We start from the raw sequence: 24,586 nt of genomic DNA on the forward strand, positions 1-24,586 counted from the left end.
GTATTTAGTCTGATAAAACAAATTTAAACTTGCATTTGTAAATGCTCTCTATTGCCCTGAGAAATCTCTTCACTAAGTGCTCCTTTAAAAAAAAAAAAAAAAAAAAAAAAAGTTTGTTTCCCTGTTCTATTCAACATTATTTTCTTTCTGGTTGTGTACAACACAGGATCACGTTTCCACGCTTAGTAATGCTTCACTTCTTGCTTTGTGAAGTCATAAGTAAGCCAGATATCTCATAAACCAGGGAAAGGATTGTGCTTATCTGTTGGTTGGAGGATCCTGTTCTCGATTATGAAAATTGCGAACTCCATTTACAGTGCGTTTTCTGACATGAAGTGTGGAGCTGTAGGATCTGCAATTGCCATGTTGGTTAGCTGGAATTCTTCATGATTACAAGCAAAGAGAAGCTGAGGATTTCCTTTAGTTTTTTAATTCTTATTCTAATGTTGTTGTTTGAATTACAGAGTTGTTGATATCCATTGGATTTAATGAGTGTGATTCCATTGCATTCTTGACTTTTGGATTGACATAAAACATGAGTCTTGGGATCTGGCAAAACACTGTGTGTGTTCATTTTTCAGATATTTCTAGTTTATAACAGGTAGAAAAAATTGCAAAATTCTAGTAATCTTACAATCAGTGGAAAAAGACAAGCCAGGTGAGTCTTCCTTTTGGTGGAAGGTAAAATTTATCCCTTCCACCAACAGAAGCTGGTCAAAGGGACAATCTTTTCCTTCCACCAAAAGAAGTTTGTCCGATAAAAGATATTACCTCACTGACTTTGTGTGTCTCCCCTCTTGGAACCAGCACGGCTACACCACTGCAAACAATTGATAGAAAGCACATTTTCATTTTCAAGGAACAGAGCATTCAGAACTAAGCTCAAAGATTGCTCTTTATTCAATGCATATGAAGTTTTGTCACATATTAGACATATTTTCCTTGCAGATGATTTGTCTTCCCTCCATTTATACTAGGCCATTAATGTACTTGTTCTAATATTTTGAAAAATATATCAGTACTTTATTATTTGAGTGTTGTTTTCAGATACCTTGTACCAAATGAAAGTACCTCTGATAATGCATATTAAATCTTCATGTGAGAACTTTCTTTCAACATTAGCTTTTGTGGAAAAATGGACAATAATAATGTTATACTGATTTATTTTATTTTTAGCTCGGTAAAATGGATTTTTATGGACAATCTGCACATAGAACAGTGATGATATTGAATTGTTAGGTTATACGTTCCAACAATGACCATTTAAGGTTCATTTAGACAGACTTGAACATTCAGAACCCATGTGACTTGAGCATTTAAGAAGTACGATCAAAATTTGAATGAGCGACAGGGAGTGGATCACTTGATGATTACCTATTCTGTTCATTCCCCCTGGGGCACCTGGCATTGGCCACTGTCAGAAGACAGGATATTGGGCTAGATGGACCTTTGGTCTGCCCCAGTATGGCCATTCTTATGTTGTTTAAATTCTAAAAACAATAACTTCTTTTAATCTGGTGTTGATTATAATTTATATTTACATAATATATAGGGATTTCATACTGATACAAAAGTATGCTTTTGAAATGATGTTTGATCATGCTAGCACGTTATGATTATGTAAAAATGTCAGTCATCAAGAGTTTCACACTAGTCAGAAATCCAGATTTGCTTGAATCCATGTCACTCTTTTAGTAAGCTTTTCTAACCACACAACATGATTTCAGATACGTATGAAATAAACATGTTTGTTTTTAGAAAAGTCTTTAGAAATATGCATCTTATCCTAAGGAATGAACACCACTGGTAAACTTATTTTTTCAACATTTTGAAAAAGTATCTGAGACCAAAAGTGATTAGCTGAAGCTCATTATATCTCTAAAACTTTAAAAGTAACAATAATTTCACCCTAAATCCCATCCCTAGGACTTTCTTTTGAATGTTAGGAAACTTTGGTAAAATTCTGGCCCCACGTAGTCTGACTTCATTGGGGTCAGGGTTTCACTCATTGTCTTGAAAATCATATATTTACAATTTAATGAGCTTTTAAGCCTTATTAACTATTCACTGAAATAAGTTGTAATAGGAATGGACTGCACAGTTTCTTGGTTTCAAAGGTCAAGTTGCTAAGATCTACTATGTACTTGTATTACCAGCTTTGCTTTTATGACATTAGTTTTTTAGCAGTGATAGCAGGAGGAACTTCCAACAGCCAGGACAACATAAAGATAAAATACAGTGTAACTAAAAAGATCAGAGAATTGGGCATAGATTAACCTTATTAATTTGGACCTGTACGAAATGTAATTTTATACGTTTGTTTAAAAACAATATGAAGCATGGATATAGTGTGTAATGGAAAGGTAGATTCTTGGGAAAATTTACATGAGACATATAATAAACTAGATAAGTGCATATTTATTATTGTTATTATTTATTATTTAAAGTTAAGCATATGCTTTCTTGAATTGAGGCCTATATGGATAAGACAAAGTTTGTGCTGGATGCTGTAGCAAAATAAGCCAGTGCAGCTATGTATTGTGCTTCATTCAAAGATATGTCCTATCATGGACCAGGGAGGTGGTATTCACAGTTTATACAGATTTGATTCAACCAAAGGTAAAATTTAGAATTCTATGCACTGCTTTTCCCTTCTAAAAAAATCAAAATAATACATTTTTCTGAACATTCAAATAAGTATCAGAACAATTTTTTAAACAGTGGAAATAATACAAAACTAAGGACTAGTCTTGCAAATACTTACTATCTGGCAAACATTTGTGTGCATGTTTGCTGGATAGTGGGCCCTGAAAGGTTAAACAGTAAAAACTAGTCACTGGTTTTATTTAAAGGTAAAATAAAATGTTATTTTGATAAGAAAATAATATTTCTCATATTTTATACAAAATCCAATGCAATCAGTTTTTAATGTCCACTACTTTAATATGTGAAACTCTGTGTAATATTAGGGATGATTATTATTGGAATAATTTTGCACATTGCTTCCATGTATTGAAATTATTTGATGATAATAAAAAATATAAGATGAATATTAAAATGTATTTTATTTCTTTAGTGTTTGTTGCAAAATCATTTGGATTCTGTTATATTGTTTGCTACTGTACTGCCTGAAAAACTCTGCATTTATTTTATAGACAATTGCAAAAGCAGAATTTTACTTTTGATCGGATGGTGAAACTTCCCACAAATCTGCAGTCTCCAGGTTCATTATTAACATGTATCACCATTTACAGAAACTATTACAGAAAACACTTCACAGTGTAGTGTCATATCAGTCAATAGCTTCCAATTTTTGTCAGCTTGAGGCTAACATCATAGTATGGTTGTAGGCTGCTGTACTCTCAAACTCTTCCAAGTAATTTTGCCCATGGATGTAGAGTTCCTCTATATCCCCAGATCTTCTGGTCACTCTTTTGTATGCATTTGGGACCTGAATTCAGGCAGGACAACATCAACGTGCAAAGTTTATGCCTTCGGTGGGAGGAGGAAGGTATTAAGTAAAAAGATCAGTGAATGGAGTAGGGAAACCAGTGAGTTTATTTCTGGTTTCAACCTAAAGTGAAAAGAAAAGGAATACTTGTGGCACCTTAGAGACTAACAAATTTATTTGAGCATAAGCTTTCGTGAGCTACAGCTCACTTCATCGGATGCATTCGGTGGAAAATACAGTGGGGAGATTTATATAATCTCCCCACTGTATTTTCCACCGAATGCATCCGATGAAGTGAGCTGTAGCTCACGAAAGCTTATGCTCAAATAAATTTGTTAGTCTCTAAGGTGCCACAAGTACTCCTTTTCTTTTTGCAAATACAGACTAACACGGCTGCTACTCTGAAACCTAAAAGTGTTAGCTTTATACGTCTTGTTACTTGACATTTCTTAATGATTTAGATCTACTGCATGTTGCATACTATTTCTGCTGTCTTGGTTAATAAACAAAAGAAATATAAACTAAGTTTCCATTTTTATTTTTTAGTTTGGAAATGAGGAGCAGCAGCTGGCCTGGGCAAAGCGAGAGAGTGAGAAAGCAGAGCAGGAGAGGCTGGCTCGATTGCGAAGACAAGAACAGGAAGACCTTGAATTGGCTATTGCACTCAGTAAGGCTGATATGCCAAACTCTTAAATACAAGTCTTTGGGGTCCACCCAATGCAAGTCAAATCCTTTAAAAAAAGGTTTTGTAAAATTTTTGTTGTTAAGTAATTGTAGTCACCTTTAAGTCAAAGCATAACAAGATTGGCTGGTTATATCAAACTGGGCTCTCCATGGCTTTTCAAGTACATAATGCACAGGAAACACACTGTAAAAATTGTATTATACTTTCTAGATAAAAGTTACTGCTTGTAAGAAATGTAACGTATGGCCCTAAGGTACTGAAAGCAAAGTTTCGTTATAATGCAGACAGTGTTGCATACAATAAGCTGCAATTTGTGAATCTGGCTTTTATTACCTGAATTCCATTGTCGTCGTTTTGAGGCTGCAGTATGAATAATAAAATTATAGAAAATGACACTTGGGGAAAAAAAAGTATGTTTATAAAATTATCACTCAGCTTTCAGTCCTTTTTGTTACATTTATTTAATTACTCATAGTAGGCCAATGACCATAAAGCCACCTAGCTCAAAGACTTTAAGGCAAATTATTTCTTAGGTGTTCATCTTTCATCAGTGACATATGGCTTATCTTATGAAAGAAACTCTGATTATTTATATATTAGATGCATAGCGACACAACTCGTGTAGAGTCAATCATATTTTGATTTCAAAGCCTATGAGACTTAATAGCTTCTTATTTAAACATGATTATTTGCATAAAAGTTTTTTAATATTTGTACATGGTGGTATTAAAAGGAGTGATCCTAATATTGTAAATTAGACAAATGATGACTCAGTTCTAAATCATGGGATAAAATATAGATTAATTCCATGAACAAGCATGAAGACAGGAATTATCGTGTTTGAGGCTTTTTCTACATAATGTTGAACAATTTCACACTTTTTAAATTTTAATTTTGAACTGCAGTCTTCCCTGAAACCATATTTTCCCTTCATTTGCTCCAACAGGCAGAATATAGGGCTATTATTTGTATGATCCAATTGACTATGTTACAATCTCTACCTCGGAAGTGATTAAGTGTGTGCTCTCATTTTTAAATATTATGGTTGATGATTAATCTCACTGCCCATCATTAAAAGTTATACAACTGTTGTATAGACTAGAAAGTTCTTTATTTTAAACTAGCCCAAGTTCACACAGAATTATTTGCCAGATAAATAGAATAAATGGATATTCATGCAAAAGTTACAGCAATATTTGTAGAACAGATAGGCTGTTTTTTTAAGCCTATCTACTGATAGCACTAATTAGGCCAGTATGTCCAGCTTTTTATAGACTTCCAGAATTCAGGGGGGATGTTACATGTATTTTATAGAGGTAATGCAACATGTATTTTACTTGTTACGGATATAAATGAGTACTTATGGTATTTTTGCTGTGAATTATTCATTTATAGAAACTGCCTATTCTGATAAATTACAGGAATCTCAGCACTTCATTTGTACTTGCCTTGTGCTTTGGTTTTGTTTGTAAATGGAATGGGCATTTAGGGCCAAATTTTCAAAATGTTCTTTGTGATACCTGTATTTGCATCCCCAATTCTGTACATGTGCATTTTGGCTAGTTAACATTCTGAATGTCCAAAAGTGTGGCCCTCCGCTTGTAAAACATTCTCTGTTGGATAGCATTGTATTTCTTAGTCTTCTGTAACGTGTTTACATTTTTGTGTGTCCTTGTTTTGTTTTGTTTTATTTTTCCTTTCACAATGATGTTAGGGCCTGTTTTTCCTGTCAAACAATCCTTACGTTCTAATTGCCTCATTCTGGATACTTTCCTCACACAGACATAAGAATCCCAGTAGGGATTATTTTTTCTGATGACTAGTTTTCAGACCTAGAAATGTAATTAAACATTGATTGTCTCAGGACAATGCTGCATTTGCATTGAAAATCTACTCTAAATTGAGAACATCCATTTTAAGGTCTTCAGACAGAATATATTTGACAAAACTGAAGCCCATCATTTCAGAAGACATTGTACAGAGTTGCTGATCCCTGAATGTGTGTGTAACTCCTGTTTAATGTTATTACAAATGCTAGAGACTTTTAAATTTGTATTATGAGGGGGAAGAGACCCCTAATATTAACAAAACATATAGTTTCTGTGTTATCCTGTATTTGATGATGTAACAAGCTGCCATGAACACTGTTGGAAATAATCCTGCCATACTTTCAGTACTTGATGACCTATGTGGTCCCTTCCAACCATAACTGTTTTTCTGTAAAGTATATTATGGAGAGTTTATAGGCTTGTCTATATGGTAGTATAATGCACTCTGTGTGAGTGTGATTTCTAAATCACACATGTGTATGCATTATGCAATTGGTCCACATTGACCCCTAGTGTGAATTAACACAGTACTGGTTCAAAAAGCACTATGTTAATGAGCATTAATGTAGCGCTGTTTGAACCAGTTCTGCACTAGACAGATCTACATGGACCAATTAGTGTGCTACACATTACAGAGGTGTGATTTCTAAAGCACATTAGAGCGCATTACCTAACTGTGTGGACAAGCCCTAAGTTATCAAGTCTGATTTCAAAAGTTTCAGAACACACTCTTTTCCTTTGGTCCACGACACACTGAGCTCATGAAAGCAAATTAGATCTACTTGTAGCTAACATCAATAAAAAGCTTTTACCATTAAAGGGGGTTGAATGTAGTATATACTTACATGGCAGGGCTGTAGATGTCATACTAACTATATAGTCAGATCAAATCGGAAATAGCTGTATGAGACAGTATGTGCCTTTTCTCAGTCCACCTTTTACTAGTCACATTGCTTCAGAGAGATAGTTGCCCCTGTTCTTTGAGCTGTTGTTGCAGTTTTGTTGTTTTATTTCATTCTCTTGTATTTTTCTGTCTTGTGTACATATATATTTTGCATTTGTCTTAATACCTCTCTTACACATCTAGCTCTTCCAAGTTGAAAAAATAGGCTTTTGGGATGCAGGATGAAATTTAAAAACCTGTATCTGTGCATATAAAGCTTTTAGATTTTTTTTGTTTTCATTTTCAGTAACAGTTCCTACTTTATAGGATTTTTCATTCCTGATGCAGCTGAAAAATCTCATGTGCTGTTTCAAAGCAACTGCAATATCTGAGTCCCCTTCCGAAGTGTAGTGTGAACACAGGGGGTTATGCTTTTGATTTTACAGCCACATTAGGCCACTGCTTTTCTCCCTTTACAATTAAAAGATTTGACTTTTATTGCGAATGCTGCTTTCATAGTAATTTCCTCTTTCATCTCTCCTCCAATGTATGGTATCAATTGCCCTCACCTCTGACTGCAGGGTCAAGCCACCTTCTCCAAGTTGGCAGTGCCGTTCCATAACCTATCATTAGGAGGTTCACTCTCCTCCCCCGCAGCCCAGGGAGTAAAAGCATTACTTCTGGAATACACCAGGCCTGAGGAGTGAAAGTTACAAGATTGCATTCAAGCTTGGGTCTTTGTTTGGTAAAGTGTGGGGGCAGGGGGAGTGGCATAATTTGTTTCTCTTCTGCTCAAATTAAATAGTATATTTAAACCAATTAAACCAAAGGAATTCTACTGCTGGATCTCCGCACACAAATGGGGCATGTGGATGAGCTAAAGAGCCTGATTACTCAGAAAATTTATGTGCCATAGAAAGAATTTCAGCCACTTTATCAAATCTCTGAAATCTTCTAATATAATTGTGTTACTTCTGTGATATGCAGTTAGATACTACCTCACCAACCTTGTTTCTCTTACTTCTGTGATAGTTAATGTTTTTGGGACACAGTATGAGGTCAGAAAAGTGAATTTATCTAATACATATATTTAGTATTATAACAAATTATAAACTTCGATTGTCCCTTCTGGGGTATATAGCCTTGTGTGGCCAAATATTGAGAATGAGCCAGTAGCAAAAAGTCAAGCAAATTAACCAAACAGGAATCCAAGAAAATATGTAGTTAATCCATTTACAGTTGCAAACATGCAATAACCCTAAACTATTCTGAGATGGTTTTAATTTGGGAAGAGAAGGGATAAATTAGAGAAAGCTGAAGTCTAGGAAATGACCCTCTGATTTCTTTCTGTAATATCTAAGTTTCTCCTTATAGAAAGCAGTCATCTTCATTCTTCTCCCTTGGAAGCAACATTTTTTATAGAAATCACTCCACTTTTTGTCCTAAAGCAAAAATTTATCAGAACACATTCATCTTTCCTTCTTCCACCAAACACTGAAATCTTAACCACAAGTAGATTCACTTCAGTTTGGGCAGATGGGTGTGCACGCACACAAAAATAAGGTATATCTGTATGTAAATACACAATAAATTATATAACAAAGATAGTGTGTATACATTCACACAAACTATGTAGTATATATGTGCTCTATAAAGTGTATATGCAGTAAATATATAGTATATTACTATACACTGTAAAAATGTGTATATATGTCTATATACATATGTGCATTTTCTGTACAGAAACGGGAAATGAGACCTTTGTGGTTAGAATTTCAAAGTTCTGGCAAAAGAAAAAAGTAAACTTCCAGTCATTTTGTTCAATAATGCTGTTATTGGCACGACAAGCTGTGTTTGTTGCCAGATGTCAGAGACACCTGAGGGGTTTGTCTGTCAAAGATGAGTACAAATCTGGCAAGGTGGCGTTTGACAATGTGGTTGGTATATTATCACCTGTGTCCACTTGCACTTGCTGTCCATTTCCAATTTGCTGACGTGTGTCTGTGTTGGAAGGCATCTCATTCTCTTCTCTCAGCATTAGACAAAAGTTTGCCTCCTAGTTTTTTGTTGAATATTTTATTTTTGAATTAAAGAATCTTTCACATATCTTCATATTTGGACATTAGGTAGAAATGTGGTAGAAGATGCCTTTTTCCTCAATCTCTTGTCTGTCATTTTGGTTGCACAGTCACTCTTCTCTAGGTTCAAACTTTTGTTTGTTTCTCAGTTTCTACCTACATTTTTGCCTTAGGAGAAGGGACTATGCATTGCATTTTTGTCTTCGATGAAAGAATTAAGATGATTCTGTTTTCTACAGGGAGAAATCATTAGACCACAGTATGTAAAACAATCTCAAAGAAGGTGCTAGATTTCTATAGTAGTATGTGTGTATTTAGTATATACATCTGCATTTATGAAGTGCAGACACTACTGGGGTGACTCATGGCAACCATTGATTACCAGACAGCAACACTACACTGCATTTCAGACTGAAATGGAAGAAGACTTTTATCCAATTGAAACTAGGCTTTTACAAAATACTCTTGTTGTAGGGACTGCCAACCATTCTACCATAGGAACAGATAATACTAAGGGAAGTACTGGTACTTCTGTATTGTTGCATGAGACTTCATATGATCAGCAAAGTTTTCCTTATGAAACCTGTGGCCTAATTATTTTTAAGTGGGGTAAGTGATCAGTCTGTAATGTATTTTGTTTTATATAGTGTGTTCTTAAATATAAAGAAATTCCAAGCTTTATCTGTTAAAGTATGGCACTTTTTATTTTTCTGGTCTATGTGAAATCCTATTGTTAGACACTTCATAGAAATCATCTTGTCATCACTTCAGCTTTGCTTTTCAGCTTTTCTAGGGTTCTTGTAACCCTTTGGGGTTACCATTTATTTTTGAAATACTTCTCCATATTTGTCCTGAAGATTTAGCACTTACGGAATTTTGGTCCAAGTGTTAGGAATCATCATTTTCTCCATGTATAAGGATCATTCCTATTTTCCATTTATCTTTATTCCTGACTCTCAGAAAATGCATTTCTATTTAATTCCAATGTTCCAAAATAAGTTCTGTCAAACGTGTTTTGTTTTGATCTGTGCTAATAGACTGTGTAATTATAAATGCATTGTCCTGTCCCAGACGCAATTAAATTACCAGATAGTAATAGTTAAATCTTTGTGGTCCAGCATTTACATCTTTTCTGCAGACCTCCCATTCACAGTCAAATCCATTTACATTTTCTAAGTAAGGAAATTTTGTCACAAATTCTGCTTTGAACATGACGGAAATGTTAAGGGTTTTTTAGGATGAACAAGTTAACTTTTAATAATTGTTGACATTTGTTTTATCAGTTATTTTATGGTTCTTTTTACTTGAAAGATGTATAAATAAAAGGCTGAATTGTTATAAATGCTGCAGTCATTTAAAATAGAATTTTCATTTTTCCATTTTCTGCTTTTCCCTTTAAAATTAAATAACTTTAAAAGGGAAACTTAATATAAATGGTTCCTTCTGCTGTTAGTATAATGACAGTGCTATGTTCCTTAATGTCCCTCTTAATATGACTTTGTTTAGTCTGATGGAAGTTACAGGCTAAGAAGGTGAAAACATAAAGTAGAAACTGCAGCATTTACCAGAAATTCACTAGTCTATCCAAATATGTACATTACTGTAGTTATATTTATCCTTTAAATATCATATAACAAATTGGGAAAAGGTGTTTTAATTTTAATCTTTGCCATGTTTATTGTTTAATACAAGAAGAGAAATGTTATTGTTTAATATAATAAATGTAAAGTTACTTTTTTTTGGAGTTCCGTGTCCCTGATTTCACAAACTATCTTGGGTCAAATTTGTGAATCCTGTTTAGAATTACATTTTTAGGTTGTATATTTTTTTCTGGTGGTTGGCCTGTCCACACTATTTCCCCTCCCTCCCACAAACCACACTTGGCACATACCATCCAGTCACAAGATCTTATACCACACCTTCTACAAAAACTGTCCCATAATGTTAAACCTTCCAGGGAATTAGCTTAGGGAGGAGTTATGAGAGCATTGCAGGCAGCCCATTACACTGAAGTGGTTTATGCACTGGCCTGAAAGAGGTTTAATCCCTTTGATTCCTATTATTTCTGCCATATTTCATTTACTTGTCTGTACATAGTGATGTGTTAACAATAGAGTACCATTTCAGGTCCCATCTGTTGTTCTTGTGAAACTCCCAGAAATATATTCAGCTTGCTAATTTTATTGAAGCCAAGATTTTCGTCTTAGTTTCAATGTCCTTAGCTAGTTAACAAACTTCCTATCCCCCACTATACATCCCCTCATCCTGTAATGCCCCCTCTTAATCATAGAGGCATGGGGCCCAGATCTTCTCTTCCTTCCATTTAATTATTTGGACTATGAAGTACAGGAGCCTTCCTCAGGGCATGTACAATCTAATAGGATGTGCTGTACCAGTGATCCAATACAGAGACAGCTAGGTCTTTTGTTTCTTTACATAAAGGAGTGAGGAAGAGGGCTCTCGGAAGGTGAGGGGGGAAGATAAGTGGGACACTAAGTGTAAAAAAAAACCCAAGCTACCTACCAGCTCCCAAACTTCAATAAAAAACACACCACAATCTGATTGCCCACCCCCCAAATACAACCTAACACTATGGTGTATTGTGTGTGGAAGGTCCTATACTGATTTGCCACTAATCCTAACCCTAGTTGGTGTCCAGTAGTTTAGTGGTTGCAAGCCACACTAACCCTTATTCCTCTCAGCATATACCAAAGTGATAGTGCAGCTGCAGTGCATGGATGAAGGAGGAGTCTGTTAGAAGACAAAAAGAAAAGGAGTACTTGTGGCACCTTAGAGACTAACAAATTTATTTGAGCATAAACTTTAGTAAGCTACAGCTCACTTCATTGGATGCATGTTAGAAGACAGTCACTGAGCATCCGAGTCAATAGACATTGTTCTGAGTCAATCACTTCAAAACAAAATGTTTGCAACCACTCCCTGTGTGCTAGTCACCATCCTCATGGCAAATGATATGGAAGGTAAACAAATTAATGTTTGTTGAATAAGAAATTAAGAGCATTCATACTTTTGATGCAGCTTTCAGTGTGTGTGGAAATAGTTTAGTGCAATCCAAAGACACAGGAACAATTTTAAATCCTGACCGCATCTGGCATTCAAGGACTGCAGAGGCTGTACCCTTTCCTGATGATGTGCTTCCTCAATTTTGTCTGTCAACTGTCAGAAACATTGTGCCTCTGGCCCCTAGGCTTCTATTAATGCTCCTCCTGACCACAGATCAATAGAAAGAGCTCATAGACTGGAGCAGTGAACATCCCCTGTTGTTTTAGGAATAATCCCTTGACTCTTACAAATGGTTTCTGCAACCAGCTTCAGCTTCATCTGTTCAGGGAATGAGACTCAGTGATTCTAGGAATGCTTTGACTTTTTTTTTTTTATAGGTACAATAGAACAGAGTTACGAACCACACACCTCACTTGGAACTGGAAGTATGCAATCAGGCAGCAGAAACCCCCAAAAAAGCAAATACTGTACAGTACTGTGTTAAATGTAAACTACTAAAAATAAAGGGAAAGTTTAAAAAAAAAGATTTGACAAGGTAAGCAAACGGTTTCTGTGCCTGCTTCATTTAAATTAAGATGATTAAATGCATTTTTCTTCTGCATAGTAAAGTCTCAAAGCTGAATTAAGTAAATGTTCAGTTGTAAACTTTTGAAAGAACAACCATAATATTTGTTCAGAATACAAACATTTCAGAGTTATGACCAACCTCCATTCCTGAGGTATTTGTAACTCTGAGGCTCTTCTGTAGATCAATTAATTTCAACACAATTTACTTCCCTTGGTTTGAGAGGGGTGTGTGTGTGTGTGAGAGAGAGAAAAAACATAGACTTATGAAAAATAACTTGTAATTTATACCAGCATCATGCCCAGGTGCTAAAATAGTCTGTGGAAAACCTTCAAGGTGCAACTATTTCTTTACATTTACCAAAAATGTCCCAGGAAGTACTCAGTCTGCTATTCCAGATGTTTCCTGATGATACAGTGATAGGTCAAACCCTCTAGGAACACTCTGAAGTGTAAGAACATAACTGCAAGAGCTTACAGTGAAGTCCACTTAAAGAGATACCACATCTAAGCATAAATCCACCAGAAAGATAAATGTCTTCAGCAGCAATCTCTACACACATTGGGTTCATGGTCAGGCCAATTAATAACTTGTTTTAATTTGCAAAAATGATGCTGAAGCAGGTAAATTTAAAAAAAAAACAGGGTTTTTGTCCAGATACTGCTATTTTGTGATGTACTTTTAAAATTAATTTTTGTTTAGGGAAAACCCTTTAGGATGTGGACAAATGAGTAAGTACTACAATGTGGAGGCCAACCTTTTCAGTTAGGAGGCCAAAGATAGGTGCCTAAATAAGTGTCCTGAAGTGCTGATTGGCTGTGGTTCCCATTGATTTCAGTTAAAGGTGAGAGTGCTCAGACCCTCTGAAAATCAGGCCACTGATGCAGGTACCCAAATAGGGACTTAAGTACCTAACTGGAGGCACCCAGCTTTTTTCATTTTTTGCCTTATCCTATTAAATAAATAATCCATGTAAAAGGTATAACAATTAAATATATATTTAGTTATATGTAAATATTATCAATCTCGATCCCCTGAAAGATGTCAATGACCGTCTATTCAAATACAGGGCCTCCACATGGACTGTGTTCTCTCTCATGGCTCTTAGGCATTTGTACAGCAGCCATCACTATTACCAAGGCACCAGCTGTCACATAAAATTTGATAGGTGAGGGGAATATGACCCATCTGCTTTTTGGGACTCCATGGAAAGTCCTAGCTGCCTTTTTCCAGTAGATGGAGGAGTGATCTTGTATTTGTGCCTATTTCATACTGGTGTCTCACACAAAGCACAAGAACTATTTCCACCAATCAACAGGCAGAACAGAACAGGGGAGGCAACTCAACTGCTTAGCAAGACTCTTCAGTCACTCTTGGGCCTCGTGGAGCAAATTCTGCTAAGGAAGCAATTGGGTAAAGTGTCCATTGCCATTAATAAATTGCTAAATCTGTTAAATTATACTGAAAGTTCTTGTATTTGATGTCTACAACACTGTGGCTAGAAGTAGTGAGAGAGCATAGGGAGCTGCAGTCAGTCTTACTAAGCTGAATACTCCATGCCACACAGCCACTGGAGACACACCTTCAGCTGAAAGACTGCAAAGGGGAGTGAGTAGAAAATGGTCTGACAGAACAGACAGAGCACAAAGAGATGCAGCCAGAAGTTCTTCCAACAGCACTACAGATATAGTATTGATTTCTTGGGGAAAGTGGCATCCCAGACCATGGCAAAGAATAGCTATTGAAAGAAGAAGCTCTAGGCAGCTATCTTGACTCTGAAGCAAGTGGGTCACCCAGTTGGGCTGCTGTGAAGCCTCACAGTGAAGCACCACTTTGCTTTTTCTGCACAATCCCTTTCCCTTACAATGCAGACCTTTAGAGGGAGGTGGGAAGGGAATGGCCTCACCAAAAAGCTGTTTGGCAGCTTTAATATTTGTATACTTTTTAAGTTGTTTTAGATAAGTCCACTATTAAATTAATATCAATCACTTTATTTTGGGCTGTCAGTAAGCAACCTCCAAATCCTCACAATGTGAGAAGACTCTGATTCAAGGAATGGTCTGTCACGGAGTCCCCGGGCGATGCTCTGGAACTGCTCCCTACGAAGCCAGTCAGGACTCTGGGGAAGTCTCCTTTCTGGGAGCAGACTGTCTTCAGGAAACACAGCTCACACAACTTCCACCTTCCTGGGTCTGACCTCGGAGCATTCAGCATCCTTTGCCCCTCCATGCGCTTCCCACAGCGAGTCCGCCCAGGCGGGGTCCTGGGGAAGCCAGAGGATCCTGCACTCCAACTTCACAGTCAGATGTGACTTTCAGCCAGCCAGTAAAACAGAAGGTTTATTAGATGACAGGAGCATGGTCTAAAACAGAGCTTGTAGGTACAGAGAACAGAACCCCTCAGCTGGGTCCATTTTGGGGGGCAGTGAGCCAGACAACCCCATCTGCACTTCACTCCATGTCCCCAGCCAGTCCCAAACTGAAACTTTCTCCAGCCCCTCCTCCTTGGTCTTTGTCCCTTTCCGGGGCCAGGAGGTCACCTGATTCCTTTGTTCTCCAACCCTTTAGCTCTCACCTTGCAGGGGGGAAGGGCCCAGGCCATCATTTGCCAGGAAACAGGATGTTGGCCATTCTCTGTGTCCAGACGCCTGCACACACCTGCCCTCTAGGGCTCTGCAACAATCATACACCCTTATCCCACCACCTAGATACTTAAGAACTGCATAGGGGAAACTGAGGCACCCCCACAATATTCAGAGGAAACATTAAGAACAGTCCCGCTTCGTCACATAGTCACATCCTTAATTAAAGCTGTAGAAAGTATCTGTGCTACCAGCTTTCTGTGTAAAAGTCTCTTTTGGTCTAATATAATAGGGATTTGGAGGGGTAGCTACCAGAGTTGAAGGTGAAAGGCTGAAGTTGTGCTAGTTCCTGGGCACTTTTAATTTATAAAATAAGCAATAAGCACCAATAACAGGTGGTAAAAAAATAAACTTGCAGAATGTATAAAACCTTAATTGGTCCCGATGCTGCAGCAGGTGGGGAGATGGTGTAAGTGAACATACCATCTTTGTACTGTAAAGCTGGGCACATTACTCATTTTGAGTCCACATAAAATATTGTTAGATCAAATAATTGTGGCTGAAACTCACACCATGAGAGATTAAATCAAACCTGTTTCCTGCCTATCAAATTTAGGATAAATCCCCGCCCCCTACCTCTCTGCACCTCAAGCTGAGGATAGTGTGAGCAGACAAATCCTTTTTCAGATGCTTTACTCTGTAGAGTCTCTCAGGAACCCATTTATACCACCTTCCCAATTTTGTATAGCAGAGGGTGGAGAAAGCAAGCAGTATACCCACTTCATTGTAGTACTGTTCTATCTGGCCTGATGGGCATAGGGGTGGCCAGATATGAGAACCCAGTCCGAGGTGCTCACAGGCCTGGTGAAGGCCAAGGTAGTGTGGCATGTGTTTTCTTCCTGCTATTAAGGATTATTGTCCAGCATAGATGGGAGGCATAGCAGTTCCTGCTCCCTTTCCTCCATGCCTCAGATACTCTCCTGCCCTAGAATTTCTAGGAGGACCAGAGAATAGCAGATAAAGTGCAATGAGAGCATGCAGAGAACTGTCAATAGGCACATCATCCCTTGCTGTAATGAGTGAGGATGGGGACAGCCCATTTCATGGAGATCATGCAGGGACAGCAAATATTGGGGAAGGGTCTTGGTGCCAAGATGGGGAAAAGGGATGCATGGATATAGGGGAGGGGCACATGGACAAGGGCAGTCACATGGGGAAAGGGGCCACATGGAGCAATAAAGGTGTGACACACGAGGGCTGTTAAGCCGATTTCACTCATGTCCGGTTCCGTACCTGCCTATAGGAAAGGTTCCAGAGAAAAGGCATGGGAGGTTCAGTAGCCCTTAGTATATGGATTACTGTTATAATATGCTGCAGCTTTGGGCAAGAGGGGTGGAATGGGAAAAGGGTAAAGGGCATAAAGCCCTGAAGTGAAAAGAAGAGAGGAGATGCCCTTAGGACCTGTCCAGTGGATAGATGGAAGTAAACAAATGGGTCTGTCATGTCTGCTGAGGAAGAAAATGGGGGAAAGGTTTGCTGGGGGAATAGGCCTGCCACCCTTCCCTAAAGACATCACAGGATGAGGAAGCAGGGCACTAGGGCACCTTCTCACCCCCACAGGATGACAACTTTTGGTAGGGGGCACCAGTTCAGGGAATTGGTTGTTTGGGATCAGAAGATCATGGGAATTTGTGGAAACCCCACTCGTTGCCAGATTGAGCCAGCAGCCTCTAGACCCCTGGAAACACATTTTAAATGGTGTCTGTTTTATTTCTAAACCGCTTCCTCCTTCTTGAGGCTTATGAAAGGGAGGTGTTATTGGTGCACAAAATAGTTGTTGAAACCACAACACTTAACAATTCTATTATTTTAAAAATTGACAAACTATTTTTGGTACTGCTTTGGCTAGAGACTGAATTTCAGCCTGGAACAATTTTTTACAATCAGTTTATAAACTACTGAAAGTAACCAAGGGTTTATACACTCAGAAATACTAGTAGCCCCATCATTACATGGGGATAGCTAAAGCCTGAATAGGTGCCCCAAAGTTCCGTGTTTGTTATAAGCTCTCCTTTGTTGTTAGAAACTTCCCCATATTGCTGCAGGATAATCTGGAAGAGCTCCTTTCCATGCTTCTATTTTAGTCTTTAGACCCTTGGTTTTAAATTGTTTTGTCTCCGTTTTGGATAATTGTTTTCACTGTAGTACTGGAAGGTTTGGAGGGCTACAATAATGGCTTCTCTGGCTGGCAGGACACAAGTTTTGATCTTGTTGCTGTTTCAGCAACAACAGACTTTGAGACTAGGACAGTATTTGCTAAAGTCTGAGTTCTCATCATGTGGCTTTAACTGGCACTTCTGAGTTAACAGGTGAGAGAAGACTGTTTTCAATAGAGTGAAAAATTGCAGGCTGAAACTGAGCTATAACAGTAACTATGTTGGAAAATGTCTCATATTCAAAAATGTTAACAGTTAACTGACTCGGGACATTGTGCTGGATCTGTTTGTTTCTAAGCATGCTCTATCTAATCTATTGATCTATCTTGCATTTATAGTGCACTCATCATTGTGGTATCTTTTAAGAGTGTGTGTGAAAATCTTGTTTACAACGGACTCTACATTTCCTCTTAGCAGATTTGACTGACTGATTTTTATTTATGTATTTATAATTATGTTAAAATGGGTGAATGTAGATATTAGCATGCTGGAGGGGATGTGGGAGAGGAATTAACTCTTTCTGGCATGGTTAGTGATAGGGGTCTCCCTTGTCCAGGATTCTTGGAAATCAGCACTTATTATAACAAAGAACATTACTTAAAGAAATAGGAGGTGACCGTGCTGTTGTTGAGATGGTGTTTTAGCATAAGAGTGCTCCTTCCAACTGAAGAAAGAATTGGTGGCTCAAATAACTCATATGGCAAACCACACAATTTCTGTACTCTGTCCTAGAAGACCCTTCTGGAGGTGCATCAATGGATGCGCCAATTTAAAAACATTGCTATCTCATAAGGATTGTCTGTTAACATAACATGTCCCTTAACATAAAGTGGAAGGGAATATAAACAACACTGCTCTTTATTGAGGGACTATTTTGAGACAAGGGACCTGCAATCTCTCAGTAAAGACCACATAGAAACTGTCATAGATGGCAACCATCAGATAGTTCAAATCATAGTGGTCAGGGCGTTGTTAATGTTTAGTTGGCTCCTACTTTGCAGAGGCCTGTGTATGTATCAGGATGGCTTTGTACAGTCTAACATTTGCTTACATCAAAATGAAAGCTAAAAACATTGTGAACGCTTCACTTTTAAATAGTGTATAGTGGATATTAAATGATTTCTTCATGGACATATTGAACCCCTTCCCACATATGCCATGGAGCAGAGCTCTACAGGGGCTCTCTACAAGGTGTGTGGGTGGAACTGAAAGCGGGCTAGTAAGATGGGAAATCCACAAGGGCAAGAGAGAGCAGTGGCTCTGGCTGCTACGCTTCTCCATAAACTGTAGTAGTAGGCATAGCCACGCTACACAGGCAACCTGGCCAGAGGGAGCTGAAAATATTGCTTTTCAGGCCCTGCAAAGAGCTTACCTGTGGTACAATAATCCTTGTTCTGGTTCTCTTTATAAGGGTGGGTTTCACCCAGTGAACGTTATTTGGGAGACTGTACCATGTGTAAGATGAGAGATAAAAGAAGGCACAAAAATTGTGAGTCAATGGAGATGAAGGGAGTATTTTAGGAACTAGTTATTATGTTGCAACATATACGAGAACACTCTAAAAAGGGAAATTCTTGAAGTATCCAGTTCAATATGGAAAGATTAGATTAAGATTTGATTCTAAAATTCTGTTCAGGAGGTTATAAACACCAACAGACACGCTCAGATATGAAATCTTGGCCTATGAGAAAAAAGGAGGAAATACTTAGAACTATTGCAACAATGGGTGTGATAATTTTAGAACATCCTTAAGTCATCCTCACTTTCTGGAATTATATTGAGCAATTGTTTCTGGCAAATAAGTTACTTTACCTCAAATTTCACTTTGAAAGAGCTCTAAAAGTGAAATGTGGAACTCATTCTTCCATGTCACTGATTAGAAGCCCAAAATACATCTGTTCCACATGAACAAATCCAGACTTTGCTTTCACAGAAGAATAGCTATATTTGCAATGACTTTAAATACATTCCTGTTGATTTCATTCATGTGCAGTATAACTTGTAAAGTCAGAAAAAAAAATCCCAACTCTATTAAAATATCCAAGTGTATACATTTTAGGAAAAACATTTTCCTAATACTATACTAATTAATAATAATTATAATTTTACTCCCATAGTGTGAAATCCTAGCTCTAAAAAATAAAAATGAAGTATATCCACTATAATTTTAAACTAAGTGCATAAATATAGAAATTGGGCCAGATTCGAATCTATTTTACAGCAGTGTGGGTTTAGAGTAACTCCTTATGGTTTCAGTGTACTGACTTCACCTCTGCACTGTTACAATCACAATACTCAGTTTGTCTGAAATTAGTTTGCAGAAATTGGGACTCTTGACTAAGTTATCTAGCTCCAATACAAAGATGTGTTTATTAACTCTTGTAATCTGTGAATCTTTATAACGTATTCAATTAACCTTTGTTTTAGGAGTGTATTAAAAAGAAACTTTAGCCAAACTCTGTGGGAGAATTATGTTAAAAAGAAAAAAAAAGTTTAAACATTTCACTACTGATCTATAGGAATTTTGCACTGAGCTCTTGAGAGCAAGGGTAATTTATGTACAAAGATGCCTTAAAATAAGCCTCCATAATTACAAAAATGCAGTGTTTAAATTTATAGTAAAAACCCACACACTGCTGGCAAAACTGTGATTACATCTGGAAAACATTAAGGATGCTATTAAAATAGTCCAGCATAAACTAGAAATGAGACTGAAATTACAGTGTTGCTTACTTTTTACCTGAACAACCATTTTTAGGAAGTACATGTTGAATGTGAAACACTTTCCTATTTGAAATAACATTGAATTTCCTGTAGTTCAACTATAATTGATCATGAGTTTTACACCTAATTTTGTCCTGTTTTTAGAACAGGGACCTGATTTTTTTTTTTTGTAAATGTCCTCCTATAATTTGTTGTTGTTTAAAACATTTCCAGGAGGCTGTGGATTCAGCTGTTGGGAAGGATAATGACTGACTCTCAAATAAGGATATAAAGTGTGATCACATCTCTTAAACACTTATTTTATTAAAAAGAGAGAATGTTTTCAACACTGAAAAATTGCTACTTTTTAATAAAAACAGAAATAGGCAAAATGCCCATTTGTCTTATTTACATAATACATTACAACATTTCTCAATGTATAAAATTATTTACAATATATAAAAAAATCAATCAGTAAAATAGGTTATTTTTTTTTACAAGACATCAAGCCCTGTACTTCTAGTGTAGATCATGGCAGACAAGAATATTATTGCACCAATGAAACAAATAGTCTAACAATCAGAGTGTTTCTCTTAGCCATGCCTTCAACTGAAATCTAATATATCATCGACAGTAACATTCATTTAATCCCATCTAGGGTTGACTTCAGGCAGTTTCCATACAAACATTGTCTTATAAAGCTTATGTATTGGGCAATTACAATCAGAGGTACAGTATTTACAGCTTCTTCTATACAATCTGCATGGAGTCTTGTTGAGTTTACCCTTCACAAAAGCTCTATAAATAAACCATACTCTCTTGAGTGAAGTGGACAGTCACACTGATACAGTCCCTTTAAATTCTCTTCAGGAGATGACAGGCTAAACCTCCTTGAGTCAAATTCTTCCTTCCCATCCATGGCTAGAGCTTTGTTGCCTCTCTAAGTAGTACCAGCTACAGATTTTTGAACGACTCTGCACCTGAGCAGTTAAATAATGTCTGATGTGCAGTACAGAGTCTCTATAGCTACATGTGCCTTTTCATGTGCAGAGCCAGGTGGTCTGACCTAGAGAAAGCCCTGTCACAGAGGTGGCACTGGAAGGGCCGGTGGCCAGTGTGCTTGCGATAGTGACGAGTCAGTTCATCAGAGCGAGCAAACTTCCAGCCGCAGCCTTCCCAGTTACAGTGATAAGGTTTCTCACCTGTTGGGAAAATCAGACAGACCATGACTCAGTGAATTCCTCCCACATAAAGGCAGCTCCCAAACACTAGAAGGGTTGTAAATTCTCTCACTATATCTCAGCATATTCCTAACATTTATTTTAGCATGGCATTTTATACTGGTGCCCAGCACTATAGTATCAAAGTGCCTCCCAGGATAATTAAATTGCAGTAGCAACTCTTCTCCCTTCTCTGGGCAGAGGAAGCTCTCTGCTTGGAGTATGGTTGTGAGTTTTTGGTTTTTTTTTGGGGGGGAGAGTGATTGGAGGGCCATTGTTGCAAGTATCACTCATCGTTATGTTGGAAAAACTTAAGCAAAAACACATGCAGATAGTGCCTAGCCACGACAGGGTTATTAACCTCTCAGACTGTGGCTGGGCATGCATGCATGTAGTTTACAGACTCTATAGCATTAATGAACTTCTCACAAATTCAGGTTACAGTCTGCTCTTAGAACTAATTCTGTGGCGTGGGGTTTCTTAGCATTTGTACATGGCAAACCGCGTGTTTGCCCCATATAGCCAAGCATTGCGCTGTATTTACCTGTGTGTGTTCTAAGGTGGGCCTTCAAGTGGGAACTCTTGGTATAGGTTTTCCCACAGCCTGCATAGGTGCATGTGTGTGTGGCTGTCCTCTTCCTGGGCCAGGATCGTCGCCCTCTTTTGGGCTTGGAATCCATCAGCTCCAAGGGAGAGGAAGGAGGAGTTAGTATGCCTCTTGGAGCTGAGGGTTGCAAGGGCAGGCTGTCCTCAAACAAGCCAAACTGAGAGGCACTCTGGTACTGGAAGTGGGTCTGGTGATGGTGGAAGCCTGTGGCAGGGTGATAGCTTTGTTGGAATGACATTGACGAGGGGCAGATCATCTGTGTTTGGCAGTCAGTCACCATGAGGTCATCAGGGCTCAGAGGGGGTGTCTCTGTGCCAGGGATCTGGGGTGAGCTGGCCATCCTGGGCTGCTCGTAGGCCATCATGCAGGTTGCATTGCCTTCTTGCTTGATCTTAGGGCATGTCTGAGGAACAAGGCCCATGACAGGCCCATAACTGTCCATGTCAGGTTCTGGCTTAATGTTGTCCACAAAGTGTGGGCTCCCAAAGCTGGATGTCACAAAGAATCGTCCCTGGACATGACTGGGGAGGCAGAAGTTTGAGTCCATTTCAGATCTGATCATCTCTGACATGAGGCTGGAGTTATAAGGAGGTGGATTGCTCTGTCCCAGGGAACTGTAGCATCCAGAAGATGGATTTGTCTGGTAAAAGCTGCTAGGCTCTGTCTGTGCTGAGGGATAGTCCCCACTAGGTGAGTTCTGGCTGAAGTTGTCATTGCCCATGGAAAGGATAAAATCCAAAACGTTGTTGAGATCTTCATCCTCTTTGCGAGGGGAGAGGCTGGCCAGTCCTGGCCTCAGTTCTGGCATGGTGCAGCTGTTGGCAGGGGCCTTGTCCTCCTGGTCACATTTCCATCTCTGAGAAAGCAAAGCAGAGAATATTAGAGCTCAGGGGAGAGGATCCAGGAATCTCTGCTAATGGACAGGGTTAACCCATCTGCTCCAGGGCTAGCGTTTGCTCTCAATCAACGTTACTCAAAATGCTATAATGCCCCAGCACTGCATGGGGCATTCCCCCTGCAGATACTCCCCTCCCCCCCAGCACTGCACATACATGCCGACACTCCACAGCATTTCCCACCCAAGCCTTTGCAGGAGTCAGGTCATTAATATCCAGCTGTCCCTTTGCAGGAGCAGTGGGTAGCTGCATCCCTCTGGACCTCCCCGGCCAGAGGAGTTTGGGGCTGGGGAAAAAGGACGTCTGGCACGTCAGGACGCGGGCCCCCGGGCGCTTCGCGGACACTCACTTCGTGGAAAGTTTTCTCCCTGCAGGGGCTGGCGAAGGTGGCGAACGAGGGCAGGGTCGTGTCGCTCAGCGCCATAGTGCGTCCCGGCTCGGCTGCTCCGGGGGTGATGGCTGAAGGGGCTGCGAGCTGGCGGCTCCCGGGCCCTCCCTGCCTTATAGTCCGGGCCGCCAGAGCCCTCAAGCCAATTGCAGGGAGCGGAGGAAACGCGTCCCGGACGGGGCGGGAGGGAACAAGCCAGGCGCAGCCTAAATTTAGCCCCGCTATAAAAGGAGGCAGCGGCGGCAGCTGCAGCTCTAGCCTGAGCTGGGCGGAGCGGCCGGCTCCCGGCCTCGGCCCCTGCGTCCCCCGCCTGGGCTGCTGCTGATCCGCCCCGGGGGCCCTAGGGTGCCAGTGAAATGGACTCCGAGTTTCCCCAATACAGCTCCCCTCTCTGCACCGGGGCCAGGAGGAGCCCCCCCCGGGGCGGGGGTTCAGGGCTTCCCGCGCGGCAGGAGCTGGGGGGGGGTGTTCGGGGTTTCGCGTAGGGCAGGAGCGGGGGGAGGGTTCGGGGTTTCCCCCGGGGCAGGAGCCGGGGGGTTCGGGGTTTCCCCCGGGGCAGGAGCCGGGGGGGGGTTCGGGCCTTTCCGCGGGGCAGAAGTGGGGGGGGTTCAGGGTTTCACGTGGGGCAGAAGCGGGAGGGGGGGGTCAGGGCTTCCCGCGGGGCAGGAGCGCGGTGGCCAGCAATGTCCTTTCTTTACCGCTAACGGCGCAATCGTGTCTAGTTTCTGAGTTTCTTATTTCTCAGCCGGGCTGCGGCCTGGGACGAGGGACAAGCCCTGCTTGGGTGTAAACCGTCCCCAGCCAGGGGGGCCTCCCTCCGGGGGAAAAGCTCAGGCACTTCCCAGGGCTGGGAACCCTCCCCGGCCCCATAAGTCCCTGAGCTCCAAGCTGCAGCAGCTACGTGTCCATCCCCGCTGGGGTAAAGCAGGGGGCTCCCCGCAGCTATTGGCCTGTCTTGTTTGAAAGAAGCCTGCAGTTTACTGGGCACCCAAGCCGGGCTTTGCCAACAGCCATGCATGGTAGCCCCCACCTTGCTATCACTGCTTGCTGCTGTTTAATCTGCACCAAAGGAGGTTTAGGTAAATTAGGAAAAACTTTTTAGCAATCAGGATAGCTAGGTGCTGCAGTAGGTTATCAAAGGAGTTGTGGAATCTTAATGGGAGGTTTTTGAGAACAGGTTGGACAAAGATCTGTCAGGGATGGTCTAGGTATACTTGGCCTTGACTCAGCATGGGGTAGATGACCTCTGGAGCTCCCATCCAGCCCTGCATATCTATGAGTGCTGCTCTTGGAGCTGGCCCTCAGCCTCCAAACATAAGGTATGTGTTCCAGGCCACATCTATGACTCTACTCATGCCCTAGTTTTCCGTGTGTTTGGCAGTACGCTTGACACAGCTATGTAAGAGAAGAATCATACCGTAGGATTTCAGCTGGAACGTTGCCTTTGTGAGATTTTGCTC

General features: G+C 39.8%; 2 protein-coding genes across 2 annotated transcripts in view; one reads left to right on the forward strand and one right to left on the reverse strand.

Annotated features, from left to right (window-relative positions):
- EPS15L1 (epidermal growth factor receptor pathway substrate 15 like 1) overlaps positions 1-10,663 on the forward strand; it is an 86,799-nt gene extending 76,136 nt beyond the window's left edge. The window contains 1 exon segment of the mRNA XM_038384494.2: positions 3,998-10,663. Within this exon segment, the coding sequence (XP_038240422.1) occupies positions 3,998-4,144 (147 nt within the window). The 3' untranslated portion in view covers positions 4,145-10,663.
- A 9,656-nt stretch (positions 10,664-20,319) lies between these two features.
- On the reverse strand, positions 20,320-23,365 carry KLF2 (Kruppel like factor 2). The gene is made up of 3 exons (XM_038383683.2): positions 23,088-23,365; positions 21,780-22,698; positions 20,320-21,217 (listed from the first exon to the last, which is right to left on the reverse strand). The coding sequence occupies exons 1-3, from the start codon at positions 23,160-23,162 to the stop codon at positions 21,042-21,044; spliced, it is 1,170 nt and encodes a 389-aa protein (XP_038239611.1). The 5' UTR covers positions 23,163-23,365; the 3' UTR covers positions 20,320-21,041.
- Positions 23,366-24,586: the final 1,221 nt, after the last annotated feature.

Source organism: Dermochelys coriacea, chromosome 25 (genome assembly GCF_009764565.3).
Source record: "Dermochelys coriacea isolate rDerCor1 chromosome 25, rDerCor1.pri.v4, whole genome shotgun sequence".
Classification (NCBI taxonomy): domain Eukaryota; kingdom Metazoa; phylum Chordata; order Testudines; family Dermochelyidae; genus Dermochelys; species Dermochelys coriacea.

Excerpts from the sequence above, each read along its gene's own strand:
- KLF2 (XM_038383683.2), bottom strand. The coding sequence starts at position 23,162 with ATGGCGCTGAGCGACACGACCCTGCCCTCGTTCGCCACCTTCGCCAGC. Across the intron at positions 22,699-23,087 it reads GGGAGAAAACTTTCCACGAA|AGATGGAAATGTGACCAGGA; the intron begins GTGAGTGTCCGC and ends TTGCTTTCTCAG. Across the intron at positions 21,218-21,779 it reads CCACCTTAGAACACACACAG|GTGAGAAACCTTATCACTGT; the intron begins GTAAATACAGCG and ends TTTTCCCAACAG.